Here is a 20,695-nt window from a genome sequence, read left to right on the forward strand (position 1 = left end):
TCTACAATATTAGGAAAATTAGACCTTTCCTAGATGAGCATGCTACGCAGGTCCTGGTCCAAGCTCTTGTCCTGTCCAGGCTGGACTACTGCAATGCGCTACTGGCAGGCCTGCACGACCAAACCCTTACAGATGATTCAGAACGCAGCGGCAAGAGTGGTCTTCAATGAGCCAAAGAGGGCGCACGTCACTCCTCTCTTTGTCAAGTTACACTGGCTTCCTATAGCAGCCCGCATCAAATTTAAGGCTCTGCTCCTGGCCTTTAAAACCACCACTGGGTCAGCACCCCCTTACCTTCGCTTGCTTATAGAGCCTTATGTACCCTCTCGATCACTGCGCTCTGCCACCGAGCGACGACTTGTGGTACCATCTCAAAAAGGGAAGAAAACACTAACGCGTACCTTCTCAGGAACTGTCCCACAACTGTGGAATGATCTGCCGGTCGTGACACGATCAGCTGACACTGTAGCTGTCTTTAAGACTTGGCTAAAAACCCATCTCTTCCACCATTACCTAACTTCCTAATTACAGATTTACTATCTTTATTTAGTTATGCTTCTCTTTATCTCTTTCTCTATCTACCTTCCTCTTTATCTAAAAAAAAATAAAAAATATTACTAACATACCCTTGGCTATGTATATTGTGTTGGACTTGATGAGACTATTTCCAGTGCACTTATGTATTGCTGTTCTTATGTTGCCATAATTGCTTCTATTGTTTACCTCACTTGTAAGTCGCTTTGGACAAAAGCGTCTGCTAAATGACTAAATGTAAATGTAAATGTAAATGTCTTGAATATACATGAGGACATTTTACAGGACTTTAGAAGGCGTCAAGAGCTGTAATCCTGGTAAGCAGTTTTTTTATTATGTTGCTTTCAAAAAGTACTAATATTGCATTTATTTAGATTTTTATTAAATGCTACTCTATGGATCTATATGATGACTTTGTGCCTTTGGTGAGATGAGAACCTTTTTTAAGAATTTACACAAATAAAGTATTTTTACTTATGCAAACCTTTTTTGCATATTTGTTTTTTTTTTGAGATTACAGTGATCATGCATCATACTTTATTAGCAATTATACCACGGGTCTGTTGAATGCTGTATTCTGATTGGCTGAGAAATGTTCCGTGGGTATGCATTAATTTCTGATAACTGCACACCTAACTTGTCGAATGTCTTAAAAGTAGGCACCAGAGCAATGTTTGTAGTAACCATGGTATAAGAGGAATAATTGACTCCGGTCCTTTGAATTATTTGAAAATAATGCTCACCCGCGGCTTCGCATCGTGCCGCATTGCACCTTGGGTGTGCATTATTTTCTTATAATTCAATAGCCCGTCGTCAATTATTCCTTACTTAAAACACTGCTTATTTTACTTACAGTATTACTCCATTACTGAAATAAATTTTTTTTTAAGAGAACCAAAGTTTTAATTACAAAATAACCATTTCAATAAATAAAACCCAACGCAATGTTTTTAAAATCAATCTTAAACTGGTTGTCTTCTTCCTCTGCTTACAGTTTTTCTGCTTACAAAACTTGGCGCAAGTGCAACTGGCTTTTAAAGGGGATGAGAGATGAGACTCTCATTGGTTTATTAAATGTTACCCCCAAAACACACCCATAACTCATAACGAGAATAGGAACAACCATTTTTCCCATTGTTAAATTACCAAATTCGGACACACCCTTTGAAACTGTGTGTCTTGCGCTTTAGAACATGCGCTTAGACCATTAAATCATTGATCTAGCCTTAGGATATTATGTGCAAAATTCTAACCAAAACAACATAATTCGATTTTTACTATTGTAGCAGACATACAGTATGAAGACTAAAAGTGTTGCCTCTGTAGACAGCTCACAAAATGTAAAAACAGAGCATATAAGTGTGTACTGTATGTACATACTGTAAATATCTTCAGATTTCTTTGCTGGTTTTGCTATAGGACAAATATGCTACTTGATGAAAAGGTTGATCTATTTTACCATAACAAATCCAAAAGGTGAATAACATCAGTTTTCCATTAGAGAGCCAATTAGCAGTATATGTACATGTCAGCTGTGAGAAAGGTCAGGAAGTTTGATACCTGAACAGAGTCGCAAAATGATGTACTCAAATAATTACAGAGTATACCATGAATAGTTTAAATGGTCAGAGATAAACCATGATTGCAGGTTAAAGCTTACTGACAGGAATATGACATGCAAACATATCTCAGAAAGATGATAAAACCCCAAAGCATAGTTTTAGAAATGACTACAGAATTGAATTAGCACCACTGTGACCACCACTCTATACCTTATTAAAACATATGCCCGGACTTCCTTTCAAAAACTAATTGTATCTCAGGCAAATGCACTGAAACATTACCTACTGTAGTATTACAGTCTCACTAATCTGAACTTTTGAGAAAAGGATCAAAGTAATTCTTTTTCAATCCTACATTCTGCTTAAAGACATGTTTATCTTTTGGTAATGGTGCTGTCTCATGTTTGCAGTCATGTCAGATAATGCTCTGCATGTTTTGGTATTACAGTAGTGTGAATCCTCAGTTGCATCTATGCACAAGCTATGCACCTTTATGTGCTAAATTTAAACATTTCCAGGCCTAAAGATTTTCATGTCCATCATCCTTTTTGTAACTACACAGTTTGTCTGTAGAGCATTTGGCAACACACTGTTTTAGACATCAAGTAAAGTGTTCATGCAAATAAACAGCAGATGTTTCTTAATCCCTTTTAAGATTTTATTATTAACATATTTTTGTTTGGGTTGTTTTTTTACTCTTGTATTTTATTCACCATGTGTCTTTCTAGCTTGTGTTGCCAATCCAGGGGTAAAAATGTAATTTCCTGTATGGTCAGGTTGATATTACTTGCGATGTTTATTATTGAAGTTCTTGCATGTGGGTTTGTTGGTGTAGTCACAGAAAAGCAATTTCCTGTCAGATCATTATATGACAATGCCTGCCCACAAAAAGATGTATGCCAAAGTTGTTGTCGATGCTGTGTGTGTATCGCAGCAGTGTGTGTTTGTCTGTTGGAGACTCACTGACTCAGCTTACGCTGTTTGAGATGATATGAAGTTGCACTAGTCTTTAGAATTGGCGGATATTACGCTCTTGTAATTGCTGAATGATATAAAAACATGATTGGTTTCAAATAGTACCGCAGCAATATGATTTAAAGGGATATTTCACCCAAAAATAAAGATTTTGTCATTATTTACTCACCCTCATGTTGTTATAAACATGTTGTTATAAACACAAAGGAAAATATTTGTATTGATGCAGGAAACAGAAGCACCATTGACTTACATATTAGAAAAAAATACTACCATGGAAGTCAAAGGTGCTCAAAAACGGTTTGGTTAAAAACATTGCTCAAAATATCTTGCTTTATGTTCAGCAGAACAAAGAAATGAATACTCATAGATATTTATACGATATCTATATGCGCTGTGAGTTGTTTTGGATAAAAGTAAGTGTCCCATAATCCAAATGCATAAATTAATTTTTAAAAGATGCACCATGAAGTCAGCGAGTAGTGTTCACAATCTACATTCCATCCTTCATTGCATTTTTCTGATCTCCCATGATTCTGTATCACGCTTGCATGTCTGATATTGCTCGTTTGCTAACTTTAGCCTATAAGTAGTTATGTGTGTCAGTGCTTAGTTGGAGGGACATTTTGGCATCCAGTCCTGGCAGAGCAGTCGTGTCCCGCTGAGCTGATCATAGGTAGGCTGCATTCATTGCCTTCAAGTAGGTGTGTTGTCAAATGTTGTTGTGGCAAAACTGGATCCCTGCTTTCTCATTAGACATTTATGAATGCAGTTACAGAGCAGGTACAGGGAGAGAGAGGGAGTTGCTGAAAACAATTTCCAAATAAAGAAACAGGTACAGTAATTTTGTATAGTTATTGTCAGAGACACATATTGACACCCTATGTGATATTTATACTAACAGTATATTTCAAGTTCATGCAGTTTGGATAGCTTGCTACTTTCACAAAAGTATGCAAACCCAGTTGTGTTTGCAGTTCAAGGTTGAAGATATGTCATGTGCGCTTTTGTCTTTTTCTGGCTGTAACAAACCTTAGTACCTTTAGGGGCGATAAAGCTACCTTTAAATTTCTGTTTCAGTAGGTCTATTATTAAGTTGCTCTAAACATTTACTACTATATACAAAAACGTGAATTTCTCCGCCATGATTGTAATTGTTTATAGCCTTAAACACAAACCGAGTGTATGTTGTCTTTGCGTGAGTCATGTGAGCTTACTGTTGTTTTGAAAAGAGTGGTCCTTCATGCATCACTTACCTGGCAAGTACATCCCATCCCCCCGCCCATCTCAAATAGCTGTATTAGCGGATGATAAGCAAACTTACACATAATACATGTGAGAAAAGGGCTCTAATATACAGATTGGCTGTACAAGCGACAATGCAAGGGTGTTGGCTTCAGATTACCCACTTTTTTATTTAAAACAAATAGCGGATTCAGGTTCTCAAAATGCTGAATCTGTCTGCACAAAATGCCAATTTGTACGTATACAGCTAAACGCGAATTTACTAAATCTAGAGATGCGTCCCATTAATTGGAATGGCATTATCTTAGCAGCTGAGCAGTTTGAGTCTCTCCAGTCTGTTAGAGGCTGTTTACACTTGGCATTTACATGCGTTTCCGTCGATCGGATCACAAGTGGACGACGTTAATGCCAGGTGTAAACGGTGTTCAAAACGTTTTGAACGTGTCCACTTTTGACCACTTTCAACCACATCCAGAGGTAGTTGAAACCACTTTCGATCGGATAGCTTTGGAGTTGCGGAACGCATATGTGGTTGAATGTGTCACACGCGACACACGCCTTCTCTCCGCCCATTTATCTAATCTGAGGTATTAAACACAAGTTTTACGTCTTTTTTCGACTTCTGGCATGAACATACGGTGAACAGCGCTATTTTTAGCCTTTCATTGATAAAACTACTGCGTGTGTTCTCCGTAGTTTCGTTTTGAAAGCGTGAAAGTTGTGCGATCCTATTTCATCAAATGCGCTGAAAATTCAGAGAAAGCTCCAACATATAAACATACAAAACACTGTGCAGCATGTTTACTTGCAAGCAGCGGACTCCAACATAATATTAGTTTGCGTCCATATAAACTCATAATTACTCCCGCTCGCGTTTGAATGACAGCAGAGAGACTCGCCCACCGTCTTACGGACCGTCCCCTCACAGTATTCAGGACAGAAGCGGTCGAAAGTGGACAAAAGAGACGGATTTAAATACCAGGTGTAAACGTAATGTGTCTCTCTCGTCCACTTGTGATCCGATCGATGAAAACACATCTTAATACCAAGTGTAAACAGCCCCTTAGTTTAATTACAAAGAATTTATGATAAATTAATAGATTTTATAAAATTGTGGTCCCCCTGGCACCATCTCGCGTTTTTTTTTTTAGAACTAATGCTCTAGATCGAGTCCGACCAGCCGTAAGTGCTGTTGCAGTGAGCAGTACGGGTCAGATTGCAGATAAGAGATGAGTGTCAGACCGGGCAGGTGTGGAGTGTGTAGTCGCTGCCTCTCTCCACAGCTCAGCTTTTTATCATGACTGACTCTGAGATCGATACAGGACGTCAACCCCTTCTCTCTCTCTGCCTCTAAATATACTGCTTTCACTGCTAAGAGTGTGCCTGAGTTTAAAGACTATGAGTTCTTTTTACTGCCCTATAAGACATCTTTAATATGTAACACAGTAAATGGATTATTTTAGCTGAAATTTCATACTGTACTCAGACATTGAAACACTACCCAATATGGGTCTCCTTGAGAATTTTGGATGATATCTCAATGTTTAAACTGTGTAAGATTTAATTGAAGTAATTGAATTTTTTATCTGAAGTCAGAGATTCCAACATAAACTAGGGGTGTCCCCGACTACGGATTACATTTGTTAAATGATTCCTTATAAAATTTAAAGCCACAATATACAGAACATGACACAAAGATATTCAAAACACTTTTGAGAACTAAACCTTAAAAATAACAAATGTGGTCCTGCCTTTTTAGAGTACTGTTGGCTTTTTAGAGTACTTTTATAGCTCTAACTTCTACTGTGTGGCAACAATTGTCTCAGTTGTTCTGTTTAATACTTTTACAATCAATCTCTTAGACAAAGTTGGACAAAATGAAGCATAACTAAAACTTCTTGGAGTCTTCAGAGCAATAAAAGAGGATCTCTGTGTTATTTCTTGGATATGTATGGAAAGATTTTAAAAGATTCTCCCAAGTGATAAATCAAAGACATTAGAATAGAGAGACAGCTCCAACATAGTGTGAAATTGTTAAAAAAAATCAAATAGCCTAAATCTATTTTTGTCACCGGGGAAAGAATGACCTTTCATCTTTCTAACCATGGTCAAAGGAGAAGTGGTCACCAATTTTTAATTAAAACCTCTCTTTATCTCCTTTTCTCTCTCTCTCTCTCCCTCTCTTTTCTCTCTCTCTCGCACACACACAGGTGAAAAGTGAGTATGAACAGCTGCAGGAGGCTCTGTACACAGTGACAGTGGAGAGAGATTGCGCTCTGTTGGAGAGAACTGAGCTCCAAGGCAAACTGGAGAACCTAGAGCAGGTGCTGAAGGTAAGAACCTGCCACACTTCTCCATATGACAATGGTTATGAATAGAAAAAATCTAAATCTAGACTTCTTATTAGTAGGTTGGGTCCGATAATGAATGTTTGATGTGGTCAGCAGTGCTTTAACCCACTGTTGACATCCTGGATTAATTGCTGTGAATACCTTCTAAGAACAGGTGTTAGGTTATGGCCTCCCCTCTCTTTTGCATTTTCCCTTCACTTCTATTTACTCCCGTGCTCTCTTATATGGTATCACAGGATTGTGTTTTACCTTTTAGAGCTTCGTGGATCTGTGATCGGCTAGGAGTCCCGGAGCGCCCCATCCCTCCCCTAACACTTGCCCCTCTCCTGCCCCCTCTCTCTCCCTGACTCCCTCCATATATTTCATTCATCAGGTATCTCTAAAGACTTTACAGAAGCCAGCACTAACTGGATGTGGTTGAATACTAACAGTGGATGCTGTCTTGAGATCTGAATGATTGCCCGGCTAAGGCACTGCGTTTGGAATGAGTTTGTGCATGACATGAGAGTTATGCACAATTACTGCACAATTTACACACAATAAACTAACCCGATTAGTTCTTTTTTGGATTGAGATGCACAAAACCCATAGGCTGTAAATTTTGTTAAAAAAAATCCATATTTTTCTTTCATTTGAGTTAGGCTGGTGTGCCAGTTTTGCTGAATGTACAAAGTGTGAAATATGTTGAAATTATCAATCAACGTAATTTATCAAACAAGTCTTGATTTTGATATTGAGAGTAGCTAATATCTTATGCCGTCCCATCCCAGGAAGCAATTTTGCATTTTAAAATCGTCTAATAGCCCAGCCTGATCTCATGAGAATTTGTACATATTTTACGAGTTGGCTCATTTGTATGTATTCGTACAAATTCAGTTGTGCAAAAGTGGAAGACTATCATAAAAAAACAATAATAAATTCCAACATGACAGGGGCAAAGGCAAGACTTGTACGTAAAAATAAACGAATGAGGGCGTATGAATTAGCCACCACATAAAACACGTACGAATTGCCTTGAGATGATGTTAAAAAGCTAGCTGAAAAATCCCAGACGTCTATGACGTCTAAAACAAGGCAAAATTTTCTAGACGTCTAACTATAGCGCAAAAAAATGAAATAAACTAAATGAATGAATTAACCAAACACCATGTAATCACTGTTTACTTTGGTTACACACATCTCTCAAGTCATTTTGGCTAGAAGTTGGACTATATCGGTTCTATAATTAACCTAGATGTTGAAACTGACTACTGCTTGCTGGGATTTAATTGTGGACAGAATTGCAACATTTGTATTCCATGCTCATATTTTATTTGGGGTCATGACATGGTTATACTTGTAAAGTTTTTATGGAGTTACCTTAATTTAATGTATAAAAAATGTAAGAGCAACCCACTTAGTACATGGCTGACTACATAAACTAAAATAAAACCCATTATTTAATTTATTTTAATATTTTGTCTTGACCAATATAAGATAAAGTAAACACTTACAAAATTAACATTTTTATATGAACTAAGACTTTTTTGTGTATGAGAAATGTAGGGTTGGGTACCGAAACCCCTACATGGCCGTATCAACCGGACCGAATCAGAACACATATTTTGGTGCCTCGTTTCGGTGCTTATTAAATGCCTCAACGGTCGACTGAAATATTTTGCTCCCTGTGGCGCAAAAAGCATAATCTTACCAGAGCCGGGTTTCCCAAAAGCATCATAAGGCTAAGTAGATCGTAAAAACGATCGTACGAATCATTTTAAAATTACAGGCCGTTTCCCAAAAACTTCGTAGCTTAAGTAGCACTTGAAAATTATCGTAGATCTACGAGTGCTCTGGAGTAATCTTTAATTCATCGTAAGACAACAAAGTTACAAGGTCACCTGCAGGACAACCAGCAAATTGCACTCCTGCAATGACGATAATGTAATGTTTTAGATGTATATTTATTTATTGGGTTCTTCTTTGTTTATTTGTTTAAATTACTTTAATATAATATATTTAAAATTCAAATGAGAAAACAAATTTTTTTTTTAACTGTCTATAATTTAAACATAAATTAATAGAGAAGCAAAACGTATTTGGTACAATTATGGTAAAAGTTGGTACTAGCAAATTGATAAATGGTTCCTATCAATTGCTGCTATAATTCATCTACAGTAAAAAAAAAATGTTTTGAAGATAAATGGCATCTTATTAAAGAAACCAAATAAATCTTTACGGTACAATCCAATAATCCATAATAATAAACATAGATAATAATCAACAAATAATAATAATAATCTAAACTGTAATATAAAACGCAGAAGGCATTTCGCAGTGGAACGATCCCTAACTAAATACGGAAAATAATTATTCATTATGCACAAATTATTAAAACATTTAAAAGTCATTGAACAATAATGAAAAATATAATAAAAAATATTAGTGCACATTGGCTGAAGATCATTAGCCTAAACAAGCTTCTGCTACAAATTCGAGTCATTCTATTGGTGACATTTCAGGATAGCAATTCTTGACAAATGGATAGCAATTCGTAAGTAACACTTAAAACCCAGCTGCGAGCGATCGTTATATGTGCATCTTTGGGAAACGCACGTAAATGAACAACGAATGTCCGTTAAGTATCTCGTAGAAAGCGCTCTTAAGTGCTTAGTTCAATCATTATCGGGAAACCCAGCCCTGCTTTGCACATGATCACTAGTTCAATTATACTGCACTCATATGGTCTCAATATTTTCCTGACTTACAAAATTCACATGGATGAGAAAGTCGGAAAGATTTACTGTAATAATACATAGGATGGAGTTAATAATAAAAGTTTTGTTTCTTCACTTAACTTGAAAAAAAGCAAATCAATCAACTGTTTTGAAAAAAATCTAAGGATCTTTAGATGTATTTATGTTATAAGGCGAGTAAAGTGTTTTTTGTCTATTCATTTTTGTTAAATGTTTAGTTTAATATAAGTGAGTCATTTTACTAATTTATTGTTGTTCTGTTTTAATAAACAATAATTATGAACAAATACTAAACATTCGTAGTAATGGATTTTTTTTTTTTCATTTATTTGTGTTTTAACAAAGATACCATCCGTCAAAATTCATTTTATCAGTAAAACAAGCTGTTTAATATAAGCAAGTTTGACATTGTACTATTTTATTGGTGTTGAGTATTTCATTTTATATATAATGAATAATAATGAACAACAATCATTTGAGATGGGACATCTACCGTCTTTTTGTAACACTTTTTTTTTTCAAAATATCGGTTTAGGCCCCTGTACTGTTTTAAAAGTATTGATTTGGCACCGTTATTGGAAAAACCCAAACGATACCCATCCCCAGAGAAATGTGATAAAATCAATTTGTTACCTGGTACAAGGGTGGTTATACAGCTATGCAGGATCTGACCAATCAGAATAAAGTGTGCCAAATTACAATAGATTAAAATCTGTAAAAAAGACTTTAAAGAAGCACATGAGATTGTTTAATCCTCCGTTCCTTTGTGTTTAATCACTTGATGATAACAACCATAACATATTTCACACATGGTACAGTTAATTTTTCCTCTGAAGGTTGAATTAATCTAACCTTCTTCAGCCCTGCATTCCCTTTTCATGGCAGCATGGAAAATCCCTTCTTACCCTCGTGTTCCCTTTAACCTCACCTTTCACAAATGGAAAGAATTGGAAGTTTTGTCATTTGTTAACAGGTCAGGGGATCTTCTAGGTTGTAATCGGCACTGATTGAACATGCTGTGTTGTTTGCACACCCTTTCATGTATAGAGCCGTCACCTTAAACCCTTTATTGATTATGCCAAGCTGCGTGGCTGTGCTCAGTCTGGCTGATCCACGTGATGCATTGCTTGTGTTTTTGCTTTACCTGAAGGGAAGGCTGATTGATGACAATTTCTTATTTTTCGAAACTCTTAAAAATTATTTCAACAGATAAGCATAATTCCGACCCATAGTTTTTCAGATTATACTGAATCATTCTAGATATCTGTTGGATACAACAATTTAAACTTTTAGTTTTAAAATACGACAGCTGATCCGGCTTGATAGACCAGATGAAAACCGGTTCGGAAGACAAGCTTAAACCTTCATACCGGCTTAAAGTATTTTGTCAGCATGTCCCACATATAAATCCAAGGGTTTAGATCAGATAGTAGTGAAAGAAAAGAGATCAAAATGATAATGATTTCTTAACATCTGAAAGACTCAAAGTTATAGATTTAGTCTAGTTCAAGGACTTTTATTTTGCTGGTATTTTACAGCAGCTAAATGCATTGCTGTGAGGCCCTTAAGAGCCTTTAATAATGATTAATCATTGCTCTTGTTCTCTCAGTTCATCATTGCTAAGTGTTTTCTCACCTCTCTCTCTCTCTCTCTCTATCTATTTATCTATCTCTCTCTCTCTCTCTCTCTCTCTCTCTCTTTCTCCAGCATATGCGAGAGGCTGCAGAGAGGAGGCAGCAGCTAGAATTAGAGCATGAACAAGCCCTGGCCGTCCTCAGTGCCAAGCAGCAGGAGATTGACCTTCTGCAGAAGGTGAGAAGTCAGGTTCCCTAAGCACACTACGCCTGGGATAATCTTATACGTATACCTAAGTTTACAATGAATCTTAAAGCCCTTTCACAAAGCCCGTTGATCCCAGAAAATTACCAAACAATTGCCAGAGTCCTTTCTGTGTGAATGCAAACACATCTTGTAAGGGATTCTGTTATTGCTTCCAAAAAGGGGACCTCCAGTAGTAACATTTCTGGAAGGCATCCTGTGTGAACAAAAAGCAGGAACCATGCCATAAGGAGTGTATCATATTAAGGATTTGTGCGTGGGGGTGGTGATGGCGCAATGGATACGACATGCGCCTTTGGTGTGAGAGACCCGGGTTCGAATCCACTGTGACCCACCATTGTGTCCCTGAGCAAGAAATGAGTGTAAATATTTGTTTTTATTGAACAAAATGTAATATTATCATGTCTCTTCATACGTGTTTTCTCTCTTAATTTGTATTGTTCCTTTAAGTTCATAGAATGTAAATAAGCTAAAATGAAATAAAACAAGTTTAACTTAAAGATGGAAACATATACAGTCTTGTTCAAAATAATAGCAGTACAATGTGACTAACCAGAATAATCAAGGTTTTTAGTATATTTTTTATTGCTACGTGGCAAACAAGTTACCAGTAGGTTCAGTAGATTCTCAGAAAACAAACAAGACCCAGCATTCATGATATGCACGCTCTTAAGGCTGTGCAATTGGGCAAGTAGTTGAAAGGGGTGTGTTCAAAAAAATAGCAGTGTCTACCTTTGACTGTACAAACTCAAAACTATTTTGTACAAACATTTTTTTCTGGGATTTAGCAATCCTGTGAATCACTAAACTAATATTTAGTTGTATGACCACAGTTTTTTAAAACTGCTTGACATCTGTGTGGCATGGAGTCAACCAACTTGTGGCACCTCTCAGCTGTTATTCCACTCCATGATTCTTTAACAACATTCCACAATTCATTCACATTTCTTGGTTTTGCTTCAGAAACAGCATTTTTGATATCACCCCACAAGTTCTCAATTGGATTAAGGTCTGGAGATTGGGCTGGCCACTCCATAACATTAATTTTGTTGGTTTGGAACCAAGACTTTGCCCGTTCACTAGTGTGTTTTGGGTCATTGTCTTGTTGAAACAACCATTTCAAGGGCATGTCCTCTTCAGCATAGGGCAACATGACCTCTTCAAGTATTTTAACATATGCAAACTGATCCATGATCCCTGGTATGCGATAAATAGGCCCAACACCATAGTAGGAGAAACATGCCCATATCATGCTCCATGCTTCACTGTCTTCAGTGTGTACTGTGGCTTGAATTCAGAGTTTGGGGGTTGTCTCACAAACTGCCTGTGGCCCTTGGACCCAAAAAGAACAATTTTACTCTCATCAGTCCAAAAAATGTTCCTCCATTTCTCTTTAGGCCAGTTGATGTGTTCTTTGGCAAATTGTAACCTCTTCTGCACATGCCTTTTTTTTAACAGAGGGACTTTGCGGGGAATTCTTGAAAATAGATTAGCTTCACACAGACGTCTTCTAACTGTCACAGTACTTACAGGTAACTCCAGACTGTCTTTGATCATCCTGGAGGTGATCATTGGCTGAGCCTTTGCCATTCTGGTTATTCTTCTATCCATTTTGATGGTTGTCTTCCGTTTTCTTCCACGTCTCTCTGGTTTTGATCTCCATTTTAAGGCATTGGAGATCATTTTAGCTGAACAGCCTTTCATTTTTTGCACCTCTTTATAGGTTTTCCCCTCTCCAATCAACTTTTTAATCAAAGTACGCTGTTCTTCTGAACAATGTCTTGAACGACCCATTTTCCTCAGCTTTCAAATGCATGTTCAACAAGTGTTGGCTTCATCCTTAAATAGGGGCCACCTGATTCACACCTGTTTCTTCACAAAATTGATGACCTCAGTGATTGAATGCCACACTGCTATTTTTTTGAACACACCCCTTTCAACTAATTCAACTAATTGCCCAATTGCACAGCCTTAAGAGCGTGCATATCATGAATGCTGGGTCTCATTTGTTTTCTGAGAATCTACTGAACCTACTGGTAACTTGTTTGCCACGTACAGTAGCAATAAAAAATATACTAAAAACCTTGATTATTCTGGTTAGTCACATTGTACTGCTATTATTTTGAACAAGACTGTACTTCCTAGTTTAAAAAATCACACTACATTTATGTTAACTTGCATACATTAATCTGACTGAGAACTATAGTGGGAGAAATGGCTTTGGCCTTTCCAGCTTACACTTTAAATATATATTTTTTCCTCAGTTCATGTTAATTTATGAGAATGCTGTTCTTTTTCAGTCATCAAAAGTTGTATTGGTATGTGCCGCTCTCTGCTCTCTTCACTGCACATCTGTCTGTTACTGTTTGTACCATATTGTTCGTGCCGGCGCAGCCATAGATATGTATAATAAAGGCTAGATGTCTTATGGCGGAGTCTCTAACGTCATCACCTGGCGGCCATCTTACCTCAGACAGCTCGCTCACTGTGTTTTAGTGCAGCATGTACTTTTAAATGACCATAACTTGCAAAATGTTTTACCGATTTTCAAATGATGTTATTTCTTACAAACGTTATCAAAGTGGTTATAATTCAGGATGCTTTGAAAATCAGCAGAAAATTGAGCAAGTTATGGTCATTTAAAAGTACTTGCTCAATTAAAACACAATGCTACGAGGGAGCGAGCGAGCGAGCTGTCTGAGGTAAGATTGCCGCAAGGTGCGGATGTCGACCTCCATTGGCCAGCAGCGTAGGCGAGACATCTAGCCTTTATTATACATATCTATGGGTGCAGCACTCAAAACCTGGGTTAAATAGCGCCAAATAGCGCCACGGAGCTGACCTTTATATGCCAGATATAAAAAGGATTTTTTTAATAACGTTAAATAGCATTTGCCATTTATTTATTCCATTGCGTCAAAAGGCTTTGCGGTCCGGATGGACACATCTCGCGGTCAGGATTCGGACCGGAGTCCACCATTTGGTGACCCCTGTAACATATATGTGACCCTGGACCACAAAACCAGCCATAAGCCGCACAGGTATATTTGAAGGAAAAGCCAAAAACACTTAGGGCCCTATCTTGCACCCAGCGAACTGACTTTGTCAGTGACGCATGTATCATTCGTATTTTGCACCGGTGCACAGCGGGTTTTTCCCTCCACAGACGCACGTCGGCAAACTAGTGAATGAACTTGCGCTCCCTGGCCGGTTCAGCGCAAAAAGGAGGCGTGTTCCGGCACAAACCATCCCTGATGCTATTTTGCAGATTCAAAAAACAATTGAGCCACTGACCAAAAAAAACTAGTCTAAAGTCAGTGGCGCATTGCGCGTGGTTCATTATGCTATTTTAAGGGCGCATGCTTGACCATAATGTATAGCGTGCACAAAGCGCACACACTTTGCTTATCTAATCTACACAGATGCAACAGTTATTTTTGCAAATCATAAATTGTTACAATGAAAAATATTAACACATGAGATAAGGAAAATCATAGTGGTGAGCATTGTGGTGATAGTTTTTATTTATTGTGTGGCTGCGTTAAAAAATTCTCATGCAAATAACGATTAAAATATTTTCAAGTTTGTTGTGTGGCTGTATTACGTTTATTTTATGTAAATAATAATTAAAATATTTTCATAAGAAACCTTAATGTATATGAACTTGATTTGTAAGTGTACTTTGGGGTTGGACCTTGCTTGCGTTTCTTGGGTCCGATTTCAAAGCCCCCAAACCCTTTCAGCGGTGAGGGTGGACGCAGCGATGTCCTCTGCTGGCGTCAGGTCCTAGGGCAGATCCACCTCCCGTTACATGGCGTGCCCGATTTATGCTGGCAAGCTTGGGATTCCCCCGTCTCCTGACATCATTGTAGCACTTGGCGCAACGATGGGGATGCCAGCTGATGAGACAATTGTGGCTATTTCCTCTCACGCCTGTTTAACCTAGGCTGATTTGGGCGGGTTTCTCCTATCCTCATACAAAACAACTTCTCTGTCTTTGACTGCTCTTACAAGAACGTCGGTCTCCTCGGCTGTGAACCGCTCCTGGCGTGCGCCTGAATCCGTCATAATAATAGCAACCCCCCATGGAACTTGCGCCCTTGCGTTTAAAGGGAATGTTGGATAGCGTTTTAATTGGTTTATTTGATGTTACACCCAAACCACACCTATGAATAATGAACCTACTTCAGACCAACCCCTTATTGATTTGCGCCTGGCGCAAGAGTTATTTCTCCCTCCGGGAAAATAGCAACAGCGCCCAAGATCCGCCCACAAAGTCACTTGCGCGTTGCGCTTCGCACTTGCGTTTCAGATCGTTAAAATAGGGCCCATAGTATGGGTCAAAGTTATACAGTTTTTATGCCAAAAATCATTAGTATATTATGTAAAGATCATGTTCCATAAAAATATTTTGTAATTGTACCGTAAAATTTATTTTAACTTTATTTTTGTGAGTGAATGCAACAAAATCGCAATCAAAACTCACCTACAAACTTCACTTTGCTACCTGTTCCTTGGGGATTTCCCATTCAAGTTTGGTTTGTAAAAGCTTACAACTTTCCCCATTCCATCAACAATGTCATTACAGCAGTAAGCCAGTTGATAGCACTAAAACAAACATTTTCATTAATATTTATGCTTTAAACAAACTTCATTGGACTTTGACCATAATGTATAGCGTGCACAAAGCACACACACTTTGGGATTTTCTCAATATTAAGGTTTTTTTGCACTCTCAAGTTCCAGATTTTCAAATCGTTCCATCTCAACCAAATATTGTCATATACAAACCATACATCACTGAAAAGTTTATGTATTCATTTTTCAGATGATGTATAAATCTCAATTTCAAAAAACTGACCCTTGCAAATGGTTTTGTGGTCCAGAGTCATACTTATTGTATTTTATATAGAATATAAAATCAGTAGGGCCATTGAAATCATCAAACAGGGAATTTTGGGAATGTCCTTTTAATGTTTTTCACCCTATATTTTATGGTGACTTGTATTTTTGTCACTCACAGAAACCATAATTTTAACAACATTTTACCGCAAAAGTACATGTATAATCCAGCTGAATATTATAGAGATTTTTTGCATAAAATATATGGTAATTTATCCCTTTTACTTTTAAAAAAATGTTCATTTACTTTATTTCACCGTAAAAATTAAATGTAATACTATATGTTGTTAAATCTATACCAGTTTTTAACCATACTGTATATGTCAAGGTTTTTAGAGTAAGCCAATAAAGTCGCCATGAAACGAAAGTAGCGATTGCTTTATTGGTGACGTATATACGAGTTAAACCAGCTTCGGAAATGAAGTAAGGCAAGGCTGGATTTGAATTTGTCCATTGAGATCTGACTGGATCGTTTGAAGTTAGGTCATGTTGCTAATTGCAACGATCTTCTCCTGGACCCCGTCCACCTGCCATACCATATGACCGGAAGAGAGATCGCTTTGAGGAGGGGAGAAGATTTGCATTTTTATTTAAGATTATGAGGGCACATATAACTGTGCATTCACACGGGGCGTAAGCGTTAACGCTTAACGGAAGGCTTGTCTGAAGCGTGGCTAACAGCCAATCACTGTGGCCGCAACACAAGCTCCGGTCTTCCATAAACGTAATTGGCTGGCTCTGCCTAGGTTATTTGCATAAGGCGATATGATTGGCTGACGCACGCGTTGCCGCTTGAAAAGTTGAGAAATGTTCAACTTCTGCCGCGAGCAACGGCACTGACGCGGCGCCGACGGATCCACAATTCAGTTCGCCAACGCTTGACGTCACCCATTAAAAGTGAATGGGAAGCGTCAACGCTTACGCCCCCTGTGAATGCGCCGTAAGTCATTTGTAAAAAATACCCCAATATTCAAAAACAAATTACAGTTTTTCATTTTATTTTCATGCCGACTTTAACAGGTTTTTACTGTAGCATTTTTTAACATAGTTTTCAAGACATTTTCCTGTGACTTTCATATAACAAAAAGACAAGCTTTATTAAAAATCAACCACTGGGACATAAAAGTGCCCGTTATTAAAAACATAATAATAAAATCTTGGTGTCAAATTGACCCTAATGTATAGAGATGCATGTTTAATGAAAAAATATTTCAGCCGTTTAAAGTTGCGATCTGAAATACACCTTTCATTTCTCATTTTAAATAAAGAGGATGAGCAGATCTCATTGCTCAGAATAAATGGCTCTAATGAAACAACAGAGCAGGTGATCGAATTTGACAAAACACTGTCGCCTAGCGAAATGTTTGACTTATTGTCTGCGTTTACTGAATGGACCGCAACGATTACAATGGAGAAACACTGGGAAATTACAAGTACTCACAGGAAAAACTGAAATGAGATTAATGCATGAGGGTTTTGAACCTGATTCATTGTGTTAAGGGTGCAGAGGCTGAATCTCAAACAGATGTTTCTCTATTCATGTGGAACCGAACGCTGTTTTCCGCATCTGCTGTTAGTCACAGTGAATGACTCTGGAGTACAACGCTCGCTCCCTAAAGTATTTAACCAATAGCAAATCCTTTACAGAAGTTTGATCAAACTTACCCAATGAGAACATCTATAGCTATGACAGACACTATAATCCAAAGAAATGTTCTGCTCTACGATGTGCGCCATTGTTTATTCAGTTCTTCCTTCGTGCACTTAGAGGACTTTGCTGAAAAACCTTTGTGGCAGAGCAATCAACAAAGCAGTATTTCTGAATGACCTAAGGCCGGGATTAAGCACATTTGAAGCGAATGTATTTGATGATATGTATAGTACGTGCTGAGCGCATTTAGTCAATATCATTATCTAATGTCTAACAGAGGTGGAGTTTAGAGGCTTTTGCATCTGAGCTCTTTAGATATCTTTTGGTGACTTTTTTGGTCTTTTGGTACAGTATTAATGAATTTAATATTTTTATGTTATTTTTAGGCTCAAGTTGAGGCTAAGAAGGAACACGAAGGTGCCGTCCATCTGTTAGAGGTGGGTAACTTGAGCATGTTTAAGATGGCATGCATGTGAATGTGAGCAAGCATATTTTAATCAAACTGTACTGTAGCTCGGCTGGCTGTTAGTTAAAGCACATTCTGCATGCACAAACATATATTATCTCATATAAGGCATAAATCTGGCTGGCATATGAATCTCATCTGAACATTGATAATTTTAGAGTTTTAAGTTTTTTAATCGTATAATTTGTTCCTCTTTTCCACCAGTCTCATTTTTGTCTACCTGTGGTGAATTATATGAATAATATACAGTACATCTCTCTTTAGATTTTATATCTATTGTTTTTTTATTGTTATCATTATGTCTCAAATAATAAAAGTACTGTAATGATGCTGGGTGACCCCTGTAGCTGATGTGCTTGAAATGCTTGGGTAACACTTTACAACTATGTTGTATTTGTTAACATTAGTTTAAGCATTAACAATGAACAGTATATTTTTACAGCATTAAGTTTACATTTCTCTATTGTTTGTTCCTTTGTTCGTTTACAAATGTTAACTGATACAGTTAATATTAAAAATTAACATTAATCAATTAATCAGACTAATGTAGTCAACTAATGTTAACAAATGGAGCCTTATTGTAGAATGTTATCAGTGCTTTTGTGCTCAACTGTTATTGGTTTGGTTTTCTCATATCTCTTGTCACTATGTTACTGGTCTTTTTTGTTTGTTTTGTTTGTTTGTTTGCATATGCAGAATCACTTGGACAGCATGCAGGTATTTCCGAGTTCTCCTCTCCTCCCCATGTGGCTCATTTGGGCCGGGTTCCTGTCACCTCGTTTAGCTGTCCTGTTTGCAACATACTCAGTATTGATCTGTTAACATGCAATCAATACATTTGATCTATGTCGTCATAGATCAAATGATCAAACCTTCATCAGCTTTCATAGTCATTTTACACATATCAGACTAAAGTTGAAATGTTTGTAATTGTTACAAATATATGTGAGATGTTTTTTTTTTTTTACATTTTTTAAGTATTTTATTAGCCAAGATATTTTATTAGAATATTAAAAATATACATTTAGATTTTAAACATAAAATATTTTGGTAACACTTTACAATAAGGTTGTATTTGTTTACATTAGCTAATGCATTAGCTAACATGATCTGACAATAAACAATACTTATACTAGCCTGGTTAGCCAGACATCAAGATGTAAGGTCTGGCAACTCTTCACACAAACGGCTCAATGCAAGGGGCGGGATATAAGGTTGTCCCTCAAAATGCCTCTGCACGCAATAGGATAGCGCTATGACCAATCAGAGCAACGAAGAACGAAGTTTTCAAGTAGGAACCGTCGCAGCTCTGTCGTCATCATGTTAAGCCCGCCCCACAGACGCTACACACGATGTGATTGGCCTGACCAAATTTTGGTTTTTGGAGCTGTTAAGTGTATTGTGAGTGCCTAGACTAAACCCTGGCAGCAAATATATTTTGCGGCCGCTAGGGTGCGTCTAGATTTCTAGGCTATACTTATACCGCATTTATTATTCTTTGTTTATGTTAATTTTAGCATTCAAATCAAACATTTAAACTGTTAACATTAGTTAATGCACCATGGACTTACATGAATAACTGTATTTATATTAACTAACATTAACAACAATTAATAAATGCTGCAAAACTATTATTATTTGTTCATGTAGTTAATGTATCTATTAATCTTTACTAATACAACCTTATTGTAAACTGTTACCAATATTTTTATGTACTTTCACTCTTTTTCAGCAGTGTTGTTTTTGGCAGCCCTCTTAGTTTTAGTCTTAGTCTTTTGGATGAAAATGCTTTTTAGTAGGGATGCACCTATAGGATTTTTTTGGGCCGATACCGATTTAAACAGACAACTTCTGGCCGATACCGATATTAAACACTTGTGTACAACACTATACAGTTGGTCTGTTAGCTAGTTTATTTCTGCATCAAATAATTTTTACTGAACATGGATTGGATCTAATTAACATTCAACTGACCAACATAATAAGAGAGGCACAAATTAAGCTAAAACAAATATAATAAGACAGCATGACAACCTTCAAAGGTGGTTTTTGCCATTCAGTGTTTATTTTATTAACAACATTAACTCATTTTTTTTACATATAATGGATTTCTTTATGCAGTTAATTAATAAACAATCGGTATCGGCCTTTCTCGTGCTATTGCCAATATGCCGATGGCTTCAAATTCATCAAAAATCGGCCGATAAATATCCGCAGACGATACATCAGTGCATCACTACTTTTTAGTATAATAGTCTTTTAGTCTAAAATATTCTTTAACAAATTAATTTAGGTTAAAAATTATTGGAAATGGGCTTAGGTTTGACCAGTACACAAAAAAAATCCGTAGAAATAACAATGTTATTGCAGCTGGGTTGACGGAAATTTACCGTAGATTTAAGTTTATGTTATTTACTAGCATGAGTTTGTTCAAA

At 37.1% G+C, this 20,695-nt stretch overlaps 1 protein-coding gene across 19 annotated transcripts in view; it reads left to right on the plus strand.

Moving 5' to 3' along the window:
* rimbp2b (RIMS binding protein 2b) overlaps positions 1 to 20,695 on the plus strand; it is a 152,726-nt gene that overhangs the window by 94,545 nt on the left and 37,486 nt on the right. For 12 of the 19 annotated variants that reach the window (XM_065247328.2, XM_065247330.2, XM_065247332.2 and 9 more), the window contains exons 1-4: positions 6,530 to 6,649; positions 11,110 to 11,214; positions 18,181 to 18,231; positions 18,957 to 18,977. In XM_065247328.2, the coding sequence (XP_065103400.1) occupies positions 11,113 to 11,214; positions 18,181 to 18,231; positions 18,957 to 18,977 (174 nt within the window). In that variant the 5' untranslated portion in view covers positions 6,530 to 6,649; positions 11,110 to 11,112. Of the gene's footprint in view, positions 1 to 6,526; positions 6,650 to 11,109; positions 11,215 to 18,180; positions 18,232 to 18,956; positions 18,978 to 20,695 lie in introns of those variants that run through there. The other 7 variants (XM_073816239.1, XM_065247336.2, XM_065247346.2 and 4 more) reach the window with 2 other exon arrangements.

The sequence above is a fragment of the Paramisgurnus dabryanus genome, chromosome 11 (genome assembly GCF_030506205.2).
Source record: "Paramisgurnus dabryanus chromosome 11, PD_genome_1.1, whole genome shotgun sequence".
NCBI classification, from domain to species: domain Eukaryota; kingdom Metazoa; phylum Chordata; class Actinopteri; order Cypriniformes; family Cobitidae; genus Paramisgurnus; species Paramisgurnus dabryanus.